This window comes from Phlebotomus papatasi, chromosome 1 (assembly GCF_024763615.1).
Source record: "Phlebotomus papatasi isolate M1 chromosome 1, Ppap_2.1, whole genome shotgun sequence".
Classification (NCBI taxonomy): Eukaryota; Metazoa; Arthropoda; class Insecta; order Diptera; family Psychodidae; genus Phlebotomus; species Phlebotomus papatasi.
In genome coordinates, this window is record NC_077222.1 from 105,416,387 (window position 1) to 105,439,288 (window position 22,902).

At 33.4% G+C, this 22,902-nt stretch overlaps 1 protein-coding gene across 4 annotated transcripts in view; it reads right to left on the reverse strand.

Moving 5' to 3' along the window:
- Window positions 1-569: 569 nt before the first annotated feature.
- LOC129799060 (calcitonin receptor) overlaps window positions 570-22,902 on the reverse strand; it is a 42,636-nt gene continuing 20,303 nt past the window's right edge. For 3 of the 4 annotated variants that reach the window (XM_055842665.1, XM_055842667.1, XM_055842666.1), the window contains 9 exons: window positions 16,182-16,314; window positions 15,959-16,049; window positions 9,076-9,167; window positions 8,879-9,005; window positions 5,241-5,342; window positions 1,569-1,687; window positions 1,427-1,500; window positions 1,129-1,343; window positions 570-897 (listed from right to left, as the gene is read on the reverse strand). In XM_055842665.1, coding sequence (XP_055698640.1) covers window positions 739-897; window positions 1,129-1,343; window positions 1,427-1,500; window positions 1,569-1,687; window positions 5,241-5,342; window positions 8,879-9,005; window positions 9,076-9,167; window positions 15,959-16,049; window positions 16,182-16,314 — 1,112 coding nt within the window. In that variant the 3' untranslated portion in view covers window positions 570-738. The remainder of the gene's footprint in view (window positions 898-1,128; window positions 1,344-1,426; window positions 1,501-1,568; window positions 1,688-5,240; window positions 5,343-8,878; window positions 9,006-9,075; window positions 9,168-15,958; window positions 16,050-16,181; window positions 16,315-22,902) is intronic. The other variant, XM_055842668.1, reaches the window with a different exon arrangement.

Genomic DNA, 22,902 nt, shown 5'->3' on the forward strand with positions numbered 1-22,902 from the left:
TGCTTAGTGTACTACACTGAGAGAAAACCGAGAAAGTTAAAATAACATTCCGGAAATGTTAATTTTACCCTGCATTATTGATCCGAAATCGGTGTAAATATTACCCTTTTTAGGTGTATTATGGGTTAAAGTTACCCTTATTTCATGTTGATTTTACCCTTAAAATGTGTACAATTAACATTAAAAATGTTGATATATTTATTTTTACACCTAAAAGTGTTACAGATACGAGGAAAAAAGTTAATCGCACCCTCTTTTTTTCTCAGTGTGGTTACTGACTACCCTAAAGCTGAAAATTTAAGAAACGACAGTGAAGTTTTTAGGTTAGTAATGGACTATCCGAGTTTATTATGATTCTATCCTAATTTTTGATCTTTTTGTTTGCTTAGTGTACCACTCTTCTTTTCTAACATGCCGTAGTCAAAGCTTATTTATCCTGATAAAAGGCTACAATATTTCTTGTAAAGTATTACTTCTTGCTTCAAATTTCTAGCAGTGTTATAATCTGTAGTCAGCAGAAATAAAACATCAATCACTGCTTAAATTATGATGTCCAATAAAAAGTTCTCGTCTCATTCACAATATATTTTACTCACAGTTTCATTAATTACATTTTTTTTCTCCAAACATTTAATTTTTGGCCAAAAAATAATTTTCTGTTTTTTATTTCCTTTTTTTTATAAAAAAAAATACTGAAAATTCCTATGGTATTGTTTTGCTCCAACATAAAAGCTCTTTTTACACAACAACATCACGACTCTGTGTAGCTTGTGGTCCATTGACACTTTCCCATCTCATATTTGGTGTAATGCTGGGAAAAAGACGACTTAGAAGATTCCAGAGTGCAAATATGACATCGTGATTCATGAAGCAGAATAAACATGAAACACAAAATCCCTGGAAGGAGAAGAAAAAAATGAAGAAATGTGAGAAGTGAACAAATATTACGTGAAAAAGGACTCAATTGAAAGAAGCTTAGAGAAAAATGTTTTAAAGTTTTTCTTTCAACTTTTTTTTTCTTCTTAAGTGGAGTATTTTTATGGCTTTTAAGTACACTTGAGACATTGATTGTGATTTAATGTTATTCTTGGGTACTTTTATACTTTGTATCTCACAATGGTAACTTACCTGAAGACTCACAAGAATTGCTGATGCTACTTGATAGTACTTCTCCAGGGGAGATCCCGTGTCCGGTCGGAATGGAAGGAGTATGTGCTGAAGACCAAAAAGTGGAACAAGTATTAAAGTAGCACGAACAGCCTTCCGAAGTCCCAAAGGAGCCGGCTGGGCAGAGCATGGATGGAGTTTTGTGAGGAGAACACGAACAACATTAATCAGGAAAACTGAATTCAGGACAGAGAAAAAAAAGAAGTCAAATTAGCACAGAAACATTAACCAAAGGTTCAATAAGCCTTTCTCCTTTTACCCATGGAAGCAATTAAGGAAATGCAAACGGGAATTGTGAGAATCCACATGTACACAGAATCCTCCATCCAGCATCTGGTGAGAGAAAAGAGATTTCTCATGAGACAATCTTGTGAAAAGTGATTATTTTGCTGACTACATACTGTCTGGCTGCAATGGGATTCTGTCCACGAATTACAGCATAAACTGACACAAGAATAATTGGCAGAATCCAGCCAATTATCATAAACCATCTCATGGCAACAGCATCCTTCACAAAGACCTAATGGAAGAAAATTAACTATGAAACTTCAGCATGTCTTTCACGGTGTGATTTTCACACCAATTTTCCTCTGAAGCATATTAGGTAGCCTTGACAAGAATAAATGTTTAAAGAAGAAGAATAAATTGAAACTCCGGACAACATGGAATTCCGGACAAACCAGTTTGTCCGAAAATCTAGACCATTTTAGTGATTATCTAATTAATTTCTATTACCGTTCTTTTGGAGTCTGACGGGGAACTTTATGCTCTCAATTCTTCCGGTGTTCGTCAGAAAGGTATATTTCTTTCAAATTAAAAGAATCTGGTTTTCATCCAAAGCTTAAAAAGTAGACAAAACGACAGTGAAAGATCAACACGGAGAGTACCAAAAATTTTCAAAAATCAAATAAAATAGTTTAAAATTAATAAAACAGTTAGAATCCCCGGGAAAGAGTTAGAGTGAATGTGGCGACGCATAAAATTAGTCAGACGTTAGACGTTTTTCAAATACTTAAAAGTTTCTAAATTGACCCACTGAAGAAGACCCATACCAAGGGTTGAAAGCTTTGGAGAAAAGCCAGATTCTTTTAATTTGAAATAGGAATACCCTTCTGACGAACACCGGAAGAATTGAGAGCATAAATTTCTATTATCGTTCAGGGAGTTGTCCGATATTAAAAATGATTTATCCGGAATTTCGTGCTGTCCGACAATTCAAACTTTACCCTGCTGTGCATATTCTGGCCAGTAATTTTGCAGATTCAGCAGTAAAATGTGTGAAATATCTTGATTCTAAAGTTAATTCAGAAATTTGGTTTTTATTAACAGACAGTTTTATTTATATTTTTTTACTTTTTAAAATTATTATTAAAGGTTCCACAATATTTTGGATACTATTCTTCCAGTTTATATGATTCGTAAAAGAATTTAACCAATTTATAAGTCACAAGTAATGTAGGGAAAGTGCGATACCTTCGGACGTCTCCAGCTTCAAACAATTCATTATTTTTTAAATGTTTCTCAACTTAATTTACCCATTATAAATTATGTTTTAATATACCTAATCCAGTGCCTCACATTTTCTGAAAAGATTCGTCGGTAAAATCCATTAAAAACAGGAAAAATTAAATTACAAGGAGTTCCGGCTTAAGTGAAATCGGATTGAAAGAATTTGATATAAATTGCCTATTTTTCGGAGCCGATTTATAGAATCATTTTTGAAATACCCCTAAATGTATGCGAACATTTTTCACGCGGTAAATTTAAAATACATTTCTCATGAACTGTTGGCGCTGAAAATAGGCTAAAAAATCGGAGCCGAAAATATTTTGCATAAGGGAAAGTGGCCTGCCTTTGAATGCGGCAGCCTTTGAATATTTCAATTTTTCCCTTATTTCCAAAGCAAAACCCCTATTCTCTAAACTATAATCAATACAACTAACTATTTTCTATTAAGTTTGACTAACTAACTTTATTAACTTTGACTAACTTTGGTTTGGAAAATAAGAGAAAAAAAAATGTTCAAAGGCTGCCGCTCTCAAAGGAAGACCACTTTCCCATACATCACGGCGTTTCCGTAACTTATTCCAAAGACCTCTCCTGTAAATATGCAATTTTTCTGTGTCACTGGAGTGAATTTGCGGGTTTTTCTTGGTCCAGAGAATTTTTTTGAAAGCGGAACTTCCTGTATCCTAAGCTTAAGTCGTGTCGGAGGTAGTACGCTTTCCTAGTCCCCCGTTTTACCAGTTCTTAAGCAACTGGAACCAATCAAAACTTGTTAGAGATTCCAATACCTTTCAAATAGTGCCAAATTATCCTAAATTGGTAGAGAAATACACCCTCTACAGCCTTTTTAAATCTTAAACGTAAAAAAACCGTTTTCGAAATAGAAATATAATATTAACGCAATAGCAAAAATAAGAACCATAATCAGCATTTGGCTAAAAGGATATCAGAAAATATGTAAAAAACTTTAGAAAGTGTTAAATCTAACCTTTACTTCTTGTTTTATTTTTAATTAGAAAAAATACTTTTAAAAAATTTTCTTTTTGCAAATAAGTTGCCTGTAATCCGTAAATGTCAGTTAAGTATTGAAAAAAATAATAATTTTGTTTAATAAAAAAAAAATGTTTTCCAAAAGTTGATCATTTTTGATTCGTCAAAAGTTTGTTGCGTGGAAAAAATAATTCAAAATTATCAAAGACATCCAACTAACTTAATGTTATCCAATTATATTTTGAAATGATGTAATTTGAGAGGGAAATTATTGAGAGCCTCTATTCCTTCGGTAACCAACTGACTCTGAATTTTTGGAGGAAATATCATGGGGTTACTTATCAGAGATAATTACAATGCGGTTACAATTCTCTGAGTCGAATTCCTGGGTCGACCAGTAGTCTTTTTCAGATGTACTCGAAACTCTTCACTATAATATTTGACTATTTTATGTATAGACTTTCGTGAGTTTCCATAAAATTTGACAATTGACGACGTAGATTCATTCCGGAAGTATCTCTGGATGATCTTTTTCTTGTAACATTTTATACCTTGCCATTTTAACTTCAATCATAAATTAACAAAGAAACATATTATTTCTTTTTATTTATCATATTTTTTATGAATTTATTAACCACTCAAAATTTTAGAAATATGCCAATCCACCATTTACTACTCCAATGACATAAACTCAAAATTTATTCGGTTTACATTAAGTTCGTTGCATGCTTTTTGCCTATTTTGAATTAGTTTTTTAAATAAGGCAACAAATTTTTGACGCAATAAAAGTGATCAGCTTTAAAAAACAATTATTTTTGATATGAAATAAAATTAAATATATTTTTTTGAAATGCTTAAATAACATCTGTGGTTTACAGGCAATTAATTTGCAAAACGGAAAATTATAAAATTATTTTTTTTATTTTTTCAACATCAGGTATCTCGAACATAACATTTGACACCCACTGTATTGTCTTCATTTAAATTTGCAATATAAAATTATTATATTAAATTGTTTTTCAGTTCATAGACTTTGCATTTCCTATACGTAAAAAAGTATAATAACTTTTATTAATGGATATTAATGGAAATTCAAAATTAAATATTCTTAAAGAGATGGCAAAGCGTCCCAGCTTTGCGGGAAGAGTGCTCGATCTCACGAGATAGGGCTCTTCATGAATTAACACATATTTCTCGTGCTCATGGCGGTTGACTATTGGATTTAATCTGGCTAATAAATTACCCGAAAGTTATCCTAAAATTGAAGATTGTCAATAAATTGTTAATTTTAGGAATTTTACTTCTAAGAAGTAACTTTAATCTTTACTGAGTTCTGAAATAACTTTGGAGTAATTAAACATTTAATCTTCGAAAATTCGAAATCGAAAATATTTTCATAATGTAGGGGACCGAGATTGATATTAACTCAACGAACAAATCCGGCTGAACCTCATCCCATCCGACGATCACCGGATTTGTTCATTGATAAAATATTTTCGGTCATTTATGTATTAGAAATAACATAACCTAAAATTTCTGAAGTATAGTATAGTTTTAATATATCTCCATTGACTTACCACAACGAGTACAAGATGCAAGTGAAGTCCTTCGCAAAACATCCAAAAATAGTTAACAAGCATGAGGTAGTGAAGGACTACATGAAGAGCTACACACCAGTTCTGCAAAATAGAAAGTATCTCTCTTGATTACTGTGGCAGTGCTGGCAATCAATTTGATTGAACACTTGTTTGCCAGATTTTATTTAATATCATTCCCAGAGGCGGTTTTGTGCTATTGGGTGCGGAAAAAAGTTCTCTGTGAATTCATTTTGGAACGAACAGTAAACCACATAGGTGATTACCCTGCAGGGAATACATCCACTAAATTGGGGTTAAGCAGAGAAATTGAATTAAATGTCAAGCTCTCGAACAATAGCACAAAACTGGCGTATTTCCCATAGATTGTGACAAACTTTAAATTAGCTTAGTTTATGCATTGTTGTATTTTTTACCGGTCTTTTGGGAAAATATCAACGCTCTATACTCCAGAGATTCATCCCTTTGATTCGAGAATGCAGTCTATCCTAAACGAAGTTTTTGTATCTCACAAGTGGGAGCTGCATCAAGTCAATTTCCTCCCTCGGAAGTGTGGATGTATACATATAGAAAGATGTATATATTCACTTCAGCTGCTGAATAGAATACCCAAGTAGCACGTTATGGTAAAATTATAATGTGGATAGTCAAAAATTGCAAGCTTCAGAATTATCTTTATAGAATCTTATCTGAACAGAAGAATCAATCCCAAGTAACATTTTCTTATAAATTAGTAGATTGATGTAAAAGTGATTTTTAAGTTATTCAAATTATTTTCAACTCAGTTAACCTTAGTAACATGAGTCTTACTTAATTACCACGCTGACAACTTTACTCAGCATTAAAATGACTCAATAAAGTTAGATTTACGTAAGCCTTACTTTAAAAAGCCTACGTACCCAGCGAACAACAAAAGCTAAAAAGCACATTTTAACTTGATGTTACTAAAAATGATACTACAATTCTCCTAAGGTGTTCGCTAGGTAATACGAGTGTAAGAAAAATATGGAAGGCTTTCAGGCTTCGTACACAGTCTGGGTTCGAACACTTCATATTTTTACCGTATTCCTTTAATAAATTTAGTCTATTTATGGTAATATATTATATTGTCTTTTTTAAAGTCACACATTTCTAAGAAAAAGTAACATTAATTAAAGGGAATATGAGAAAAATATGAAGTGATCGAAGGCAGAGTTTGTGCGAAACCTTAGACCTTAGAGGCTCCCCACATCTTTTTTTTATTTATCAAACAATTTTACTAACGAGAAAGTTACACTGATGACCAATTTATAACTACAGGGTGCGCTGATTAAATTGTAGCCAACATTATGTCCCTATAGCTCTTATGCTATTGGTCGTAGCGCCTTTATTTTTTGCACAATGGTAGTTCATTGTACTGGTTACAGGGCCGAAGAATCATTTGTGAAAATTTGTTGTATTATTGCTTTTTAAATGCATTGTAACTCAAATACGATTGTAGTTAGTATTTAATTAAATGGACAGCCGTTCAACTGGAGGCTGCTGCTGTGTACGAGCGTGATAGGGCGTGATAGTGTGAAGGTAAAAGGCAGCTGGGCCGTCAATCGTGACGAGGTCAAATGACTGAGAGCGCTTAAACTGAAACCAGTAGGTTCAATGAAATGCTAAACCTGTGGCTGTCGAGGATAATGACGGCTCTCCGGTTGTTCTGGCAAGTAGTATCCTCGGATACTACATGATGGCGTGATTGCTCAGTATATACGTTTCCTTGTTCATGTCAAGTACAAATGACTTCCATGGTCGTCGGATGCAAATTCGCTCGACTTTTAGTTGTCCTGGCGCCTGGTCTAATTCCTAAATCTCAGAACACGGTGCTTGATGCTCCTCTCTTCCTGGCTTTCCCAAGACTAATTCAAGCGAGTTTAGGCAAGAGATTCACAGCTGCAGTTAAATAATCACGGTTTTTGTTTGGCCTATACGGCCTATACTACCGACTACTACATTTTCCCGGGTGGGATTTTTTGCTGCCCAGAATTAGGATTAAAAAAATATCAGTTTCGACGAGATGTAGCTAGCCCTTCATCGTGAAAAATGGTTTACATTTCAGAAGATCATGTTCGTGCACCGAGCGATGTGTTCATTAGCAGACTCAGAACGGTAGTCCATGGCAAGGATGGTTATATCGCAAATTTCAAATACAGTAGATTCTCGCTACTCAGCGGGCATCAAATGCTAACCGATTTCAATTCATCTGAAAATAAATTCAGCTAAATTCTGCTAACCTTGAAGAAAAATTCGCGAGGCAGTGTCGACTTCATACATTTGTTTAGCACTTTTTGTTCGGCGACTGCTGACCGGTCAGCACATTTTTTGCTTATTGATTCAGCAAAAAAATTCTGAACATGCACCTTTTTTTCAGCTAACTGTGCTCGTTGCGTAATTCGTTTTTTAAAGATTATGCTACTTTTTAATTCGGGCGGTAGTTAAATTTGAAAAACAAAGTTTGTTGACATTTTTAAAATTTGATTTTTTGCTTCGTTATGCTTTTAGGTGACATTTTGTTCCAAAATTCCCGTATTTGGGAGAGTCTACTGTAGATTCTCAACCCTTTAAGGACTATTGGGTCACCGGTAATCCAAAAATGAATCTTTTCCTACGGCCTTTTAAAGTTGTATTTTGTTCTAAAAAGTTAGAAAAAATGACTTTTTCTGACCGTCAATTTTTTACCTTCTCGTCCTTGAAGGGTTAAACATTGATAGATTCTTGACTGTTTTTCTCATTTACGCCAATAACAATCATTTTGAAATAAGAAAAATAATGTTGTGTAAAGTTACATTTAAATTGACGTAACCTGCAATGGTCTCTAGGCATTGTGAGATTTTTTTGTCAAAATGGAGAATTTTGAAGTAAATCGTTGGAATTTGCATGTAAATCTCGTTAACATGCGTCAAAATGCATCAAAATTATTTAGTCATAAATTAGTCATCAGCGTGACCAAAGTCCAGTTGCTGCACTGCAACCCGAAGTTCATCATTGCATTGCATTGGATTCTTTTCAATCATAGGGGAAAGTACTCTCCCCTCAAATGTTCATGCCTTGGAATAATGTGAATTTTCTTTTATTTTTCCTAGAGACTTATACACAATTATCACATAATTATCAATAATTGATGATAAGCTAAGAAATATTTAATAAAAAATGTGTAAATCTCTTAGGAAAAATAAAAAAAAATTCACATTATTCGAAAGCATGAACGTTCGAAGGGAGAGTACTTTCCTCTACATATTGGCTACATTATTACTACATTATGACCAAAATGGTAATAAATTTTAACCTACCTGTGCTACATGGGTATTTATGTACAGATTGTTTATATTGCAAGATACTGTGTGAGATTGAGAAGAACAAATTCATTGAGATAAGATTTCCTACGTGTGTATTAAGGGGAAAATTGCATGAATTTATTATATCACTTTCAGTATACATATCTCTTCTTTTGCCTTGAACTAATCTCCGCTCAATCTGAGTGTTGGATGGCGATAAGACGCATATTAAAATTCAAATTGAGGGTCTCTTGTCTCAAGCTCAAACTTTCCACTAATGCTAATTTTAGTCATTCTACCAAAGTAAAAATATCCTACCGTGTTGTCCCGAATTGTGTCAGGCTTCTCAACAATTAATTTATACCACAGTATCCATGCTGTACAAGTGAAGGCCAGTGAGATGAATAAATGAACGTGAATTTTTATCCTCGTGCAGCGCAATGATCTGCAAATTAAATTCATCGAATTAGGAATTACCTTCAAAATTGAATTTCTCATATTTTATGCTGAATTACCTAAAGCTCAGGAATATGATAAGCGAAATGACTAATGTGACTAGTGATATAATATAACCTCTAGTATATAAATCGTTGACCAACTGTCGAAACTGTGGATACAGAGAAAAATTTATAAAATTGATTATACTGGGTAATCTGACTACAATACATCAATTTAACGTCTAATTCTTTTTTTTTTGGAAAAAAATGTAGTAATTGACTTAATTTTGAAACATTGTTTTGCTCTTGATTTAATAAAAATACAATTTTTGTTATGAATGTTCAGGATTTGGTAAAGGACAGTAATATTGAAATTACAAATCAAAAGGGCTGTATTTGTTTCAAAATTCATTGAACTTAATTAAACTTCCAGCAAATGGAAGATAATTAAATTTCGATGGTGATTCGGAAATGATTTTGGATGCTTTCCCATTGTTCGCAATATTTATTTGATATGCGCAAAATGGAATTATAAATCAGATAAATCAGTAATGTTCTTTACACTTCAGTAATCTTGATAAGAACGCAATAATTAATTTATTAGTAATAAATAGATAAACATAAAATGCGTTTTATTGTAAGATTTTACTGCACGTAGGAAAATACCTTTTTTCAAGTTTTGAACAAAATTCTATGTTAAATCCAAATGATTTGACACTTTGAAGATGTATTCGCGACATGATGCACTATTTTGCATAAAACGCAATTTTTTCCAAATTACAAGACATACGTTATGAATAATTTTAGGCCACGCTCCTTTTAAGAGATGTAAACACGTAAATGCAATTAACAATACACCCGAAATAAGAAAATATAATTTTAGCTGTTATTTAGAACTTTAAAAGCAGTGTAATTACTACGTTTGTTTTAGTAAAACCACAAAGTTTTGTTTAATTATATCTGAAACTTTCTTTGAAAAAAATAGTTTTTTTAATGTCTAAAAAAGGAGTAGCAAAGCATCCCAAGCTTTGCGAAGTACTCGAACTCGTAACTGCTATCCCTCAAAAGTACTTTCGCGCCATTTACCATCCACCGGTTCTCAACCGATTTAAACCGATTTGTAAATCTCTCGAAACATCTCACAAAATAATATTAATGGCATCGGCACACGGCACACCTTTAAGATCAGGAAAATTTCATGAAGTCGAAATTAGCATCCCTTTCTTTCTCACATGTTTTGCATATGATTATCTCATTCTATTGTACTCTTCTTCTTCTTTTAAACATCACTCCAAATTCAATTTAGCTCAATTGAATTTGCTTTGCGAAAGAATGAGATAAATCATATGGAAAACATGTGAGAAAGAAAAGGATTCAAATTTCGACTTCATGAAATTTTCCTGATCTAAAAGGTGTGCCAAAGTCATAAGAGTAATAAAATGGATTTTCGGACAAAAATTACTCAGCGTTTCATTACCGGTTTAAAACCGATAAGAACGGATTTCTAAATCACTTAAACATTGCCCAAAATAATTGAAGACTAATACAATTGAATTTTAAATAAAAATTAGTTATTGGTTATGTACCGGTTCATTAAGGCGTCTACATATTGGGAGAAATTTTCGTCAAAAACTGCACTTTTAAAGGAAATTATCCGCAATGCTGCAAGTGGAAACGTCATAATTCAGTCAAAAATGTAATTTTTGACAAAAATTACTCCGAATGTGTGGAGGCTTTTAACCCTTTAAGGACGATTGGAACACCGGTGTCCCATAAAGAAAATAATTTCTCGTGACTGCTTAAAATTATTTTCTTATGTTTGTGCGTAATTGCAAAGTAGAAGTTTGAAGGAATCTAGAATATTTTTTGCAAGTCTCTAGCTATTTGCTATGTAGTAAATATTAAAGCTCAAAAATGGCGTATTTTAAATCCTCAAATTCATAATTGATCTTATTTATTTTTATACTTCCAATTTTTTTAAGCAAAACCCTTTTAGCAATAAAAACAACAATAATCATACGTAATATTTTTTCATTTAAGCGAAAAATATTATTAATTGGTATTGTCAGAAAAATTACATAAATTTTTGGGCTATTTTTGTCCCTATCGTTCATAGAAGCACAAAATACACCGAATCAGACTCTGTTGGACTTTCCAATGTCTCGTCCTTAAAGGTTTAACGGTTCAAAACCGATTGTAACCTGTTCAGTTTTTTTCGGAAATTCCAAGACCTTTCCAACGAGCCGAATCATGACACCATACGCCTGATCAATGCGCTTTCTAGAACCTTTTTTAATCTTCGACCTTGAAAAACCGTTATTAGGAATGATTCAATGGTATTTGCACACATGGTAAGTTGTCCGCCTGCGTAATCTGTAAAACATACAACATAAACATCTGTTGCTTCGACTTATGGGGGATCCCCTTTAGGTCCCAAGTCGCTATCTCTAACCGTTTGCCCTCTAGAATTGCCGACAGCCGGACGGAAAGACGGCAGACGGACAAACAACGCGACGACATATCTCAGAAATCGTCTGAAACGTGAAGATTTGTTGAGTAAAGTGATCTCAAGGGGGGAAGTGTAGAATGTAGAAATTTGGGAGGGGGGGGGGGGCTGAGTTTGCTTAAGAATTTAAATTTCATTTAAAGTATATTGTAGGGGCGTGGCTTATTTTTCAAAAATACATCGAACTGGTAAACTCTCAGTGAAATTTTAAGTATCCTTTATTAGTTGTGTGTTACAGTATCTCCCAAAAATATTAAAAATTAGACAACTTTCTGTTCATAATGTTCTCAAACGAGAATGTGAAATAAAGCTTATTTACTGGGCGGAACTTAAGTCAGAAAGTTAATCCCAGTGAAACAAAAGATCCTGCAGTCCTGCATAACTTCTCTGTGAGTTCATAATAATGCACTTTTAGCTGAAACTTTAAAGAGATAAGAGACAATCGTTAAGTGAAAAGTCGAGTACACTGTATCACTTTTTCCTTCCCAGCAATATTGTTCTATAGCAACGAAAGTAAAGATAGAATTTTCACGTGAAGAGCATCGTGCTGGGCTTAGCATTTCCATCATTTCTCAAAGTGCATTTTCTCTAAATCTGCTTGCTTTATATTTCTGTATTGAGTCCAGTATGTCTCCTTTTATTGATTGAACCACAAACAGCGTAAAAGGGGATTGGGAGGATGTACAGAATGTTTTAAAAATAGCTCCATTTGACTTTGCGTAGAACATTCTGAGATAGAAAAATATGCAAAAAAAAAGACGAGAGAAAGGAATTCTCAATGGAAATGGAAATCGATTAGATGAGGAATATTGCGATCGAAAGGGGAAACCTCTCAAGCCATGTCCATCGTCTTCTGAGGGTTTTGCGGATTGCCAAGGGGAAAGGAAATTGAATATCCTCCTTCCTGATTTCAGGCTTCATAAACAATTTTATTGGTTGCGTCCCTTGTCCTTCCCTTCTTTTCAATATATTAATAATTTCTATGTGTCATATATTTTTTTTCATGTAAGGGAAATGACGTAGCGTATCTCCCTGGTACCAGCAGAAGTCTGTGATTTTGGGGTTGCTATGAAGTATCTGTTTCTCCAAAAAACTCAAAGCCACCTGGCAATCACTCCTTTTTCTCTGTAGCGGAAGTTGGGGCAGTTTTAGGCAACTGAGTTTCTTTATTAAAGTGTCGGGTACACCTTTTATTAGATCAGGAAAATTTCATGAAATCCAAATTAACATCCCTTTCTTCCTCAAACGTTTTTCACATGTCTATCCCATTTTCCTTTGCACTCTAATTTCGATTGAAATAAATTCAATTTGGTTTGATGTTTAAAAGAAAAAGAAGAGTGCAAAAGTATGCGACAGACATATGCAAAACGTTTGAGAAAGAACGAGGTGTGAATTTCGATTTCATGAAATTCTTTTTATCTAAAATGTATGGTATGTTGGTTAGGAATACCTAATTAAAATGGTCAGTGAGAGTAAAAATAAACCTAATCTTATTCAGTAAAAATTGATTTTAGTCACTAAAATGTGCGATTTTGGTTAGTAAGCAATCCCCACTTGGTTTAAAATTCAATTTGTGTCAAGAAAAAATATTTTTTATATTAAAGCTGCGAAATCAAAATTCGCAGCTTTTTCTTTCTCAAAAGATTTTTATAAGTCCATCCCACTCTTCTCACTCAAAATTGAATAGAAGTAAATTTAATTTGGTTTGATATTTAAAGGAAGAAGAACAGTCCGAAAGACTGAGACAGACATATGCAAAACGTTTGAGAAAAAAGAGTTGTGAATTTCGATTACATGAAATTTTCCTGATCTAAAAGGTGTGCCAGAGCCGTTACAAATAATTTGTATATCGTCGGTTGCGTCTACCTCTGTCGTATCTGTATTTCTTTTGTGTCAGCATTTCAAGCAAGAAGGGACGTCTGTGTTGTAGCTTGCACCGAATGCAGATACAAAACAAATGCAGATACGACGGATACGACAGAGGTAGAAGCAATCGACGATGTGTCTATTCCATTCTTTGGTACTGAAAACGGATTGAACTAAATTAAAATTGTCGTGATGTTCAAATGAAGGGAAAGAATAGAAAAGACTGGGATAGGTATATGCAAAACGTTTGAAAGAGAAAGGAATGTGAATTTTGATTTCGGGAAAGTTTTGTGATCTAAAAGTTCTGCTGGAACAATAAAACACAAGACTTTATCAGAAGAAAAAAAAACAAATTTGATAGTGCAAATCAATTTGACTCAATAAGAAGAAAATCTATCAATTAACTCTAAATCTACCAAGAACCGACCAAATTGACCGGTTTAAAATTAACGGGTCCCGGTCAAAATCCCGAACGGCAAAATCCCGAAAGCCAAAATCCCGAACGCCAAAATCCCGAAAGCCAAAATCTCGAATTGGCTGCCACCGAAAATTAACACGTATTTAATCGATACAATGTCACAGTCAAACTTTATGAATTTCTTAAAATTTGCGTGTAATATATTTTTCAGTGCTTAAATTTTAATTTTTGTTCTTTTCCAAAACAAATTTGTTGAATATCCTAGTTTGTCATTTGGCCGAAAAACGATCAAAAACGTCGGTAGGTTTAGTGTTAATAGCAGTCAGTGAAAAATCAATTTTGATCAGTCAAAAATCGAATTTTTTCAACAAGAAGCTTATTATTTGTCAGAAAAAAATTTCTGGTTGATTAGTAAAAAAGAACATCGATTTTTTTGAGTGAAAAAAAATTAAAATTCGATCTCAACCACACTTTTTGGATTAAGAAAAATTCATGTAATCAAAATTTAAATGCCTTTTTTCAAACATTTTGCTTATGTCAATCCCATTATTTAGCTCTTAAAATTGGGTTGAACTAAATTTAATTTGTTATGACCTTTAAAAGATAATGAAAAGTGAGAAAATCTGGGATAGATATGTGCGAAACTTGGAAAATTTCGATTTCATGAAATTTTCCTAATCTAATAGATGTACCGGAGTGATAAAAATTTAATTTTGGTCAAGATAAGAAAATAAATGTAGATGATAGAAAGCAAAATTTCGGAGAAAAAACATTAATTTCGGTCAGTTGAGGAAAACAATTTTTAGCAGTTAAAAGAATTTGGTCTGAAATGGCTCCGGCACATCTTTTAGATCAGGAAAATGTCATAACGTCTAAATTCATAACCGTTTCTTTCTTTAAAGCTTTGCATTTGTATATTCTACTCTGTTGCACTCTTCTTCGTCTTCTTTTGAACATCACACCAAATTAAATTTAGTTCAGTCGAATTTTGGGCCCGAAACATGCATTTTGATTTCATGAAATTATATCGAGCTAAAACTTATAGCGAAAGCATTAGGAGAGACTGGGGCAAAAAGTCACAAGACGGATATTTAATTTTTTGACAAAGCTACCCGAGCGCTCCAGAAATTTCTAATTAGCGCATTATAGATTTATAGGAAATTTGCCGCTCTAGAACTTTGTGAAAGTCATTTTCATCTATTTTGTAAGACAATACATTTATCGAGTCGTATTCTCAAAGGTAATTTTGTGACCATTCTCAAAAATACTGCGGCAAATAGTACCAGGCACGGGGTATTATCATATTTTGATTCGCTTTATGACGCGCTTCCGTAAATTAAAAAAAAAATACCTAGATGACATATTTTCATTGGAAATTTATTCCTACACTGAAAAAAAAAGAGGGTGCGATTAACTTTTTTTCCTCATAACTTTAACACTTTTTAGGTGTAAAAATATATCAACCGTTTTTAATGTTAATTTTACACTTTTTAAGAGTAAAATTAACATGAAAAAGGGTAACTTTAACCCCTAATTCACCTCAAAAGCATAATATTTACACCGTTTTCGGATCAATACTGCAGGATAAAATAAACATTTCCGGAATGTTATTTTAACTTTTTCGGATTTCTCTCAGTGTACTTACTGATTTTACTAAAATACTTACAAAAATGTCTTAGCATTAGATATTAAAAGAAATTTTAGTCGATGAGAAAATTAACTTTTGCCATTAAAAATCGGTTCCGATCAGAGAAAATCGATTTTCTCTAGAACATTTAAAGTGCTTTTGTAGCAAAAGCAATCAAGTCCAAACCAACTCCCATGTTCCCTATTATGAAAAAATGCGGCGAGCATATAGCTTTCTCTATGAAATTCCTCTGGTGTTTATTTATAAAAGCGAAGAGGGGTTGAAAAATTTTTCACATACGCATACTCCACATAAATTCACTTTTAACATTAAAGCTCCTCAGCACATGTTGCTCCCCCATGTCTGCACCTTTTATCCATTTTATTATAAAAATTTTATGTTGTGCTAATAGCCGTAGGGCGTGTAAAATGTGGGAAGAACTGGACTGAGAAATGGTTGTCTGAGGGGAATATTATCAATGTTGGATACATGTAAGGCCAGACATGCTGAAGGGCAAAATCAAATTGAAGACCAAGAATTTTACCTCGAAATCCTCAATGTCCACACAAGTGGTGTAATTGGACCATAGTTTGCCAGTTTCGGGATGCGAGTACCAAGTCCCATCAGCCAAACATCTGAAAGGGTATTTTGGAGAAGAGAGGTTGGAAGGTTAGGGTGGATTGCCGAAAAATGAACCCGGTGAATTGGGTTTTAGGGGAAGGTGTTAATTTCTCGGTCCACTTCATCACGTGACGAAGATTACTTACGTTTTATAGGCCAAGCGGGTGCTGTCAAAGCCAGTCACAAAATCCGGACAATGTTGGGAGACTGTGGAGCCAGCTGCTGTTGGATGCCAGCATAAGTAGCCATCAAAGGTCTTAGGGCATTGACGTCCATCCCCTGTGAAAAGTTAATAAATTCATTGAATTCGACACACAAGAGATAGGAATTTTCCCAACACCATGAATTTTCCACTTTCCCTTCAAGCCCTATCAAGAAAGGTAGGGGCGGGGCAAGAAAAATCTCCCGGAAGCGGAAAATAATGAATATATATGACGATAAAAAAGATTCTTACTAATTGACTATAATTTAATATGATCTTTCTTTGATGACAATTGAATTTAAATGGCGATTATTATCACATTTATCACGGAAAACTTGAAGATGGATGAGGGTGGAGATGTCAAAGTGATGTCACTGTTACAAGACTTTAATAAAATTAATTGCCGCGTCTTCAAGTTATACCACTTCTCATAATTATGTTACAGCAAATATGACTGCGTTTATACGGTGAATATTATCGGACTAAGAGGGTTTTACTAAATTTACTATCCGGATGCTAGATTATATATCCGGGTTTTAGAGCTTACTAATTGAATATTTGATTTTAAAGTCTGATTAGGTATATCATCCGTATATATCCGTATATAGTAGGTATATCATCTGGATGATAACAAAGCTAGATTTTTCAAAATACTCTCTGGATATTGGATTGTAAATCTGGATTCTTACGTTAATGATTCAGACATCAAGGCTACAAAGCCGGGTTTTTAAAATTTTCATCTGGATATTAAGATTACAAGGATGAGTTCTTAAATTTACCATCAATACACTGGCTTACAAACTCGAATTTCTAAGCTTACCATCCGGTTTTCAGATTATAAGGACGGATCCCTAATTGAGGCGCTCGGAGCAAAAAAAAAATTAATTCGTATGCATTTCCCTATTAAAATAGCGTTTTTTTGCTCTGAGCTCCTCAATTGTACCATCCGGATCATCTATTTGTTAGATAACAAGAACAGATTCTGAAGTTCACCATCTAGATTTTTAATTAGAAAGCCGAATTTTCAAGTTTACCATTGAAATATTAATTTTAAAAGACAGATTCTTAAGTTCACTATCTGGACATCAGATTAAACAACCAGAATCTTAATTTTACCACCCGGATATTATATTACAAAAACGAAATCTTAATTTTACCATCCGGATATTAGATAAAAAAAAACGAATTCTGGAGTTTACCATCCGGATATTAGATTACAAAGCCGGATTCAGTTTATCACCCGTGTATTAGATTATTATAAAGCCAGGTTATGCAGTTTACCATTCAGATTTCAGATATTAAAAAGCTGAATTATGAAATTTACCATCCGTTTGTTAGATTGGGAAACCGGGTTCTTAAATTTTCCATCCTGATATTAGATTGCACAGTCGGATTCTCAATTTTACCATCTGGATATTAGATTGCTGGAACGGATTCTGGAGTTTACTATCTGGATATTAGATCAAAAACCCGAATTCTTAATTTTACCATCCAGATATTAGATTACAAGAACTAATTCTAAAGTTTACCATCTGGATATTAGATCACGAAGCCGGATTCAAAGTTTATCACCCGTATATTAGATTAAAAAGCCGGGTGCTGAAGTTTAACATTCGGATTTCAGATAGTAAAAAGCCTAATTATGAAATTTAGCATCCGTTTGTTAGATTAGGAAACCGGGTTCTTAAATTTTTCATCCTGATATTAGATTACACGGTAGCCGGATTCTCAATTTTACCATGTGAATATTATATTGCAGGAACGGATTCTGAAGTTTACCATCTGAATATTAGATTAAAAAGCCGAATTCTTAATTTTACCATCGAGATATTAGATCACAAGAACTAATTCTGAAGTTTACCATCCAAATTTGAGAGTAGAAAGCCGATTTACAAAGTTTACTAAGTGGATATTAGATCACAAGAACGGATTCTGAAGATTACCATCTGGATTTTAGATTAGAAATCCATATTCTTAAGTTTACCGCTTGGACATTAGGCTATGAGGACGGATTTTAAAGCTTAGCATCCGTGTATGTATATTATTATCCGTTTAAATATATTAGATTACCAGAGTTATCATCCGGAAATCAGATTACAAACTGGGACCTTAAGTTTACCATCCGGGTATTAGATTACAAAAAACGACTTCTGAAGTTTAATATCCGGATTTTAGATTAGAAAGCCGGGTTCTAAAGTTTACTATTTGGATGTTAAATTACAAACAGCGATTCTTAAGTTTACGATCCGGGTATTAGTTTCTAGTTCTTTAGTTTAAAATCAATGGCTTAAATTCAAAATCCAGTTTCTTGAGTCAACCATTCGAATGTTAGATTCAAAATCCGGATTGTTAAATGTACTAGCTTGATACTTTATTATAAAGGTTGGCTCTTAAGTTCATTATCTAAATATCAAATTACAAAGCTAGTTTCTTAAGTTTAAAATCCGGACATGAGATTATAAAACGACTTTCTGAATTCCCAGCTAGGGTATTGGATTAAAAAGTGAATTACTAAATTTATCATTCGGATATCAAGACAAGAAAGCCGGGTTCTTTAAGTTACCAGCCGCATATTTGATTCTAACGCCAGATACTTAAATTCCCCATTCCGATTTTTAATAATGAAAAAACTCATTTATAAGTTTACTATCCAAATTTTAGATTAGAAAGGTGATTTTTTAAGTTTACCATCAAGCCAGTAGACTATTAATACGGATTCCTAAGTTTATTATCACTCTTATTTTAGGACAGAATGTCTTTTCGGTGAGCATCGGTGTATTGAGTGACCTACGTTCACCGAAAGGACAGTCTGTCCTAAAACAAGAGTATCATTTACCGTTGACCCATCTTTCACTTTCCATTCAAATATTGTAGAAGTCAATTCCTTTATCCAGATTACAAAGGTCTTAATTTGAAACTCGTGAATCACTTCCCCTCTCTAGAACGGTACCGCAACAGGCTGTACATGGAGAGACAGAGAAGTCAGTCTTGGGAAAGCCACAAGGAGAAAAGCATCGGGCTCCGTGTTATGGGACTTGGGAAATAGATAATTAGATTTCCCAGGGCCTAAGACAACAATATTAGGTCATGAATCTGGGTTTTTAAGTTTACCAACAGAATATTTAGATTACAAGAACTGATTTTGGTTTTTATTATCCGTATTTTAAATTAGTAAACCGGATTCTTAAGTTTTCCATCCGAATTTAAAATTAGGAAGCCTAATTCTTAAGTTCGCTATCCGACTATTTGATCCTTTAAGTTTACCGATCAGATATTAACTTTAAACAACGAATTCTGAAGTTTAGAGATCCGAATTCTCAAGTTTACCATTTGAGTATTAGTTTATAAGGACAAATTCAGAAGTTTTCCCCTTCCTATGCCAGATTAAGAAATCGGATTCTTAAATTTCTCATCTGAATATTAGATTACAAAATCGGATTCTTACGTTAACCATTCGGATATCAAAGTACAAAACCGGATTATTAAGTTACCCATCCGGACATTAGTTCAAAAAACCTGATTCTTCAGTTTATCATCCAGATATTAGTTTATATTGCTCGATTCTAAACATTACCATAGCACATTGCATTATAAAATCAGGAATTCAAATTCCAAAAGGTTTAAATCCAATGTCACATTTGTGTCAGACTTACTCAATTTTTTCGTTATTTTAAGATAAATCCGGCTTCTTCTAAAAGCATATAAACACATTCTATGTTACAATTTCTATAACACGGAATTGAATGGAGTCTTGGCCCACATGAAGTTTATTTTCAGAGAGCCATAAAGTTTATTTAGAAATCAAAGTCAATTTAGTAAACTTTCCGGGAGAAAAGAAATTCGAGCATCTTTGTAGCTTATTGTTAGAAATGCTTTCAAAGTGAAAATTCTTAATATTTTTTCTATAAAATAGAACTCTTCGTAGAGCGCTAGTTCTACTGACATAAATGCAGTGACTTTAATAAGGAATATCGCAGAATTCTCATAGTACATGTTTACATTATGCATGCAATTTAATGTATATTGAAATTCCTGCCCAGCATTATGAGAAATGACTCTGAAATGAAGGCGAAGTATCACTGGACTAGTGACGTAAAATTTGTATATTTTGTTGCAACATTCCATAATGCTGAAGTGCATACAAAGTCCTCTGAAATAAAATTAATTAAAAAATGAATTGTAATATAAATGAATGTATGTTGATGTTCTCCCCAGTTAATTTAATCACTTCAAAATCATTATTATTGAAATGCATACATATTATCATATTATTACAATGTAATAATTTTTTTTTTAAACTTCTGTTTAACGCTTCTACTTATTTCTCCCCGTACTTTGTTTGATTATACCCACCTTGATTGTTTTTCACAAGATATTCACTTAAAGTTTCGCAAATATTTTTGTGTATTCCTTTTTGAATTATGAATGATAAATTCCTCAAAAACCAGTAATACGTTTATTGAGCATAACATACTTAAAGAATCTTAATTTTTTTTGCAATATTTCATATCTAATGTGCTACAGATCTTGGCATTTCAACACATTTTTATTCTGAAATATTGATACTTTATGCTGTAAATAGGATGTAAGCATACTTGAGAAAGATATTCTTAAACAGATTTGAATAACTTTTGAGTGTTATGATGCAAAAAAAAAAAATAAAATAGCTTAGAAGTTCTCACAAACATCATCTGCTATGCAAAATACTTTAAAATCTGTTTCATGCTTCAGTACAGTATCTTCTTTATTATTATCATGCATAGAATCTAAGTGTTGAGAAATACTTTGCATAATTTAAGTTCAGTGAGCTTTTAAAGTCACATATTCCTCGGAAACAAAGTTCTTGGGAAAGACAATATAACAATTGAGAATTTTCCAAAGTGAAGCTGAGAGGTTAAACAAGTGAGTTTTGTGTCTTCTTCACTTTGTTAGAACTTCTTTAGGGGAAGGTGAGGCAATATCACGTGGTTCAAATACTTTTGAAAAATAATTTGTTCACTGGTTTGGTTTCCTGAAAATTCCACAATAAATGCATATAATTTTCTTAATTTGTTCATAAAACTTTCTTTGAGTATAGTGTCGTTTGCATCAACAATTATCATATCTGATTTTGTATTCGCATTTTGTTTAAACGACGATATGTAAATTTTTTGAAGTAAAAATTTATCAGAGAGATATATTTAAGGTACAACGCCCACCGCCGTCTTATTGATTGTGATCCCTTTTAGAAAGGAAACAGTAGGAAAGATTCTTATTGATAAAACCGACGTAGCATATTTAAGTGATGGGGATTCCGGTAATCATTGGAGACAAATCAATCAGAAAAAATCATCAACTTTCCTCAGAGCTTTCGGCTCTGTCTACAAGGCTTCCAAGACTTCACAATTGATATAAGCTTGGTGACCGAACCGAAAGCTCTTAGAAAACTTAATGAGCTCTAATGTAAAGCTCTTTAATTGATCCATAACGATACAAAATTATTCCATTGATTAGTTAGCAGTAATACAATGAATACGATCATCTCTTAGGTACGGTTCTTACATATTCACACCCATTTTTTTCGCATCCGTAATCTATAGGAAAAATTATTTCTAAAAATTTTTATATTCAGATAATCATTATCGACTTGTTATCGGGTTTTTTCCGACTCGTTACCGGATTAGACAGCAAACCGTAAGAGATATCTTTTTCTAGTCTTTTGTGACCCCCTCTAAAAAGGCGTTATCTAAAGCCGTTTGTAGACCTAAAATTCCTATTTTCAGCAGGACAGCGCTGAAAGGTTGCGCTAGCGATGACCTCCCTTCGCTTTTTGGTCCGAATTGGAGTAGTGGTTTGTGGCTACAACTATTTAAGGCTACCATAAAGCTCTCTTGCTCTTGAGATCTTAGATGAATAGCCTATAGTCATTTTAATCTTCTAGAGATTTGACTCCACGCTTTTTTTCCTTTTTTCCAATAGTCCTTCCTGCTCTACCAAAATCGTGTTTTAAAGGTTTTCAGGAATAAGGCTCCAACTATTTCGTCATTTTTTTGTATGTTTAGGAGGTAACCCAAACTAATCCATGTAGCGTTTTGACCGACGCGACGTACAATTTTCGTTTGACGTTCGGTTTCAAACGGTTCTTGCTTACCTCTGAAATATAAGGTGAGTGTGCCAAATTCCGGTCAACTTGCAATTCCGACCACTTTTTTTGTTCATCAAATTTCCATGAATTTTTAGTTTTTGCATACTCTCTAGAGATTATAAAATGCAAGAAACAGCAAAAAATATCAAAAAATATCGCTTCGACGAGCGAGATGATCTAAAAAAGGCATTGGAAGAATTCCGGAGGGACAAGGAACTATGAGAATGAAAGTGGTCGGAATAGGCCACCAATGCTATGTCTACATTTTTATTCATTTTAAAATGTATTAAGAAAGAATTTAGAGAAAATAAAGACGATAAACTGTCTACAAGGTTCCAGGCAACACTCTTTAATAATAAGTAATAAAAAATTCAACTTGTGTTAAGAATATTATATTTGAAGCATGATAGTTTGGCATTTGCATGCAACTATGCCGAAATTTGGCACACTTACCCTGCCGTAGATGCGAGTGACTATACATTTAGGGAGTGACTTTGCCCCCTACTTAGAGTAGGGTCAAAGGAACACCTCTTTGACAGAG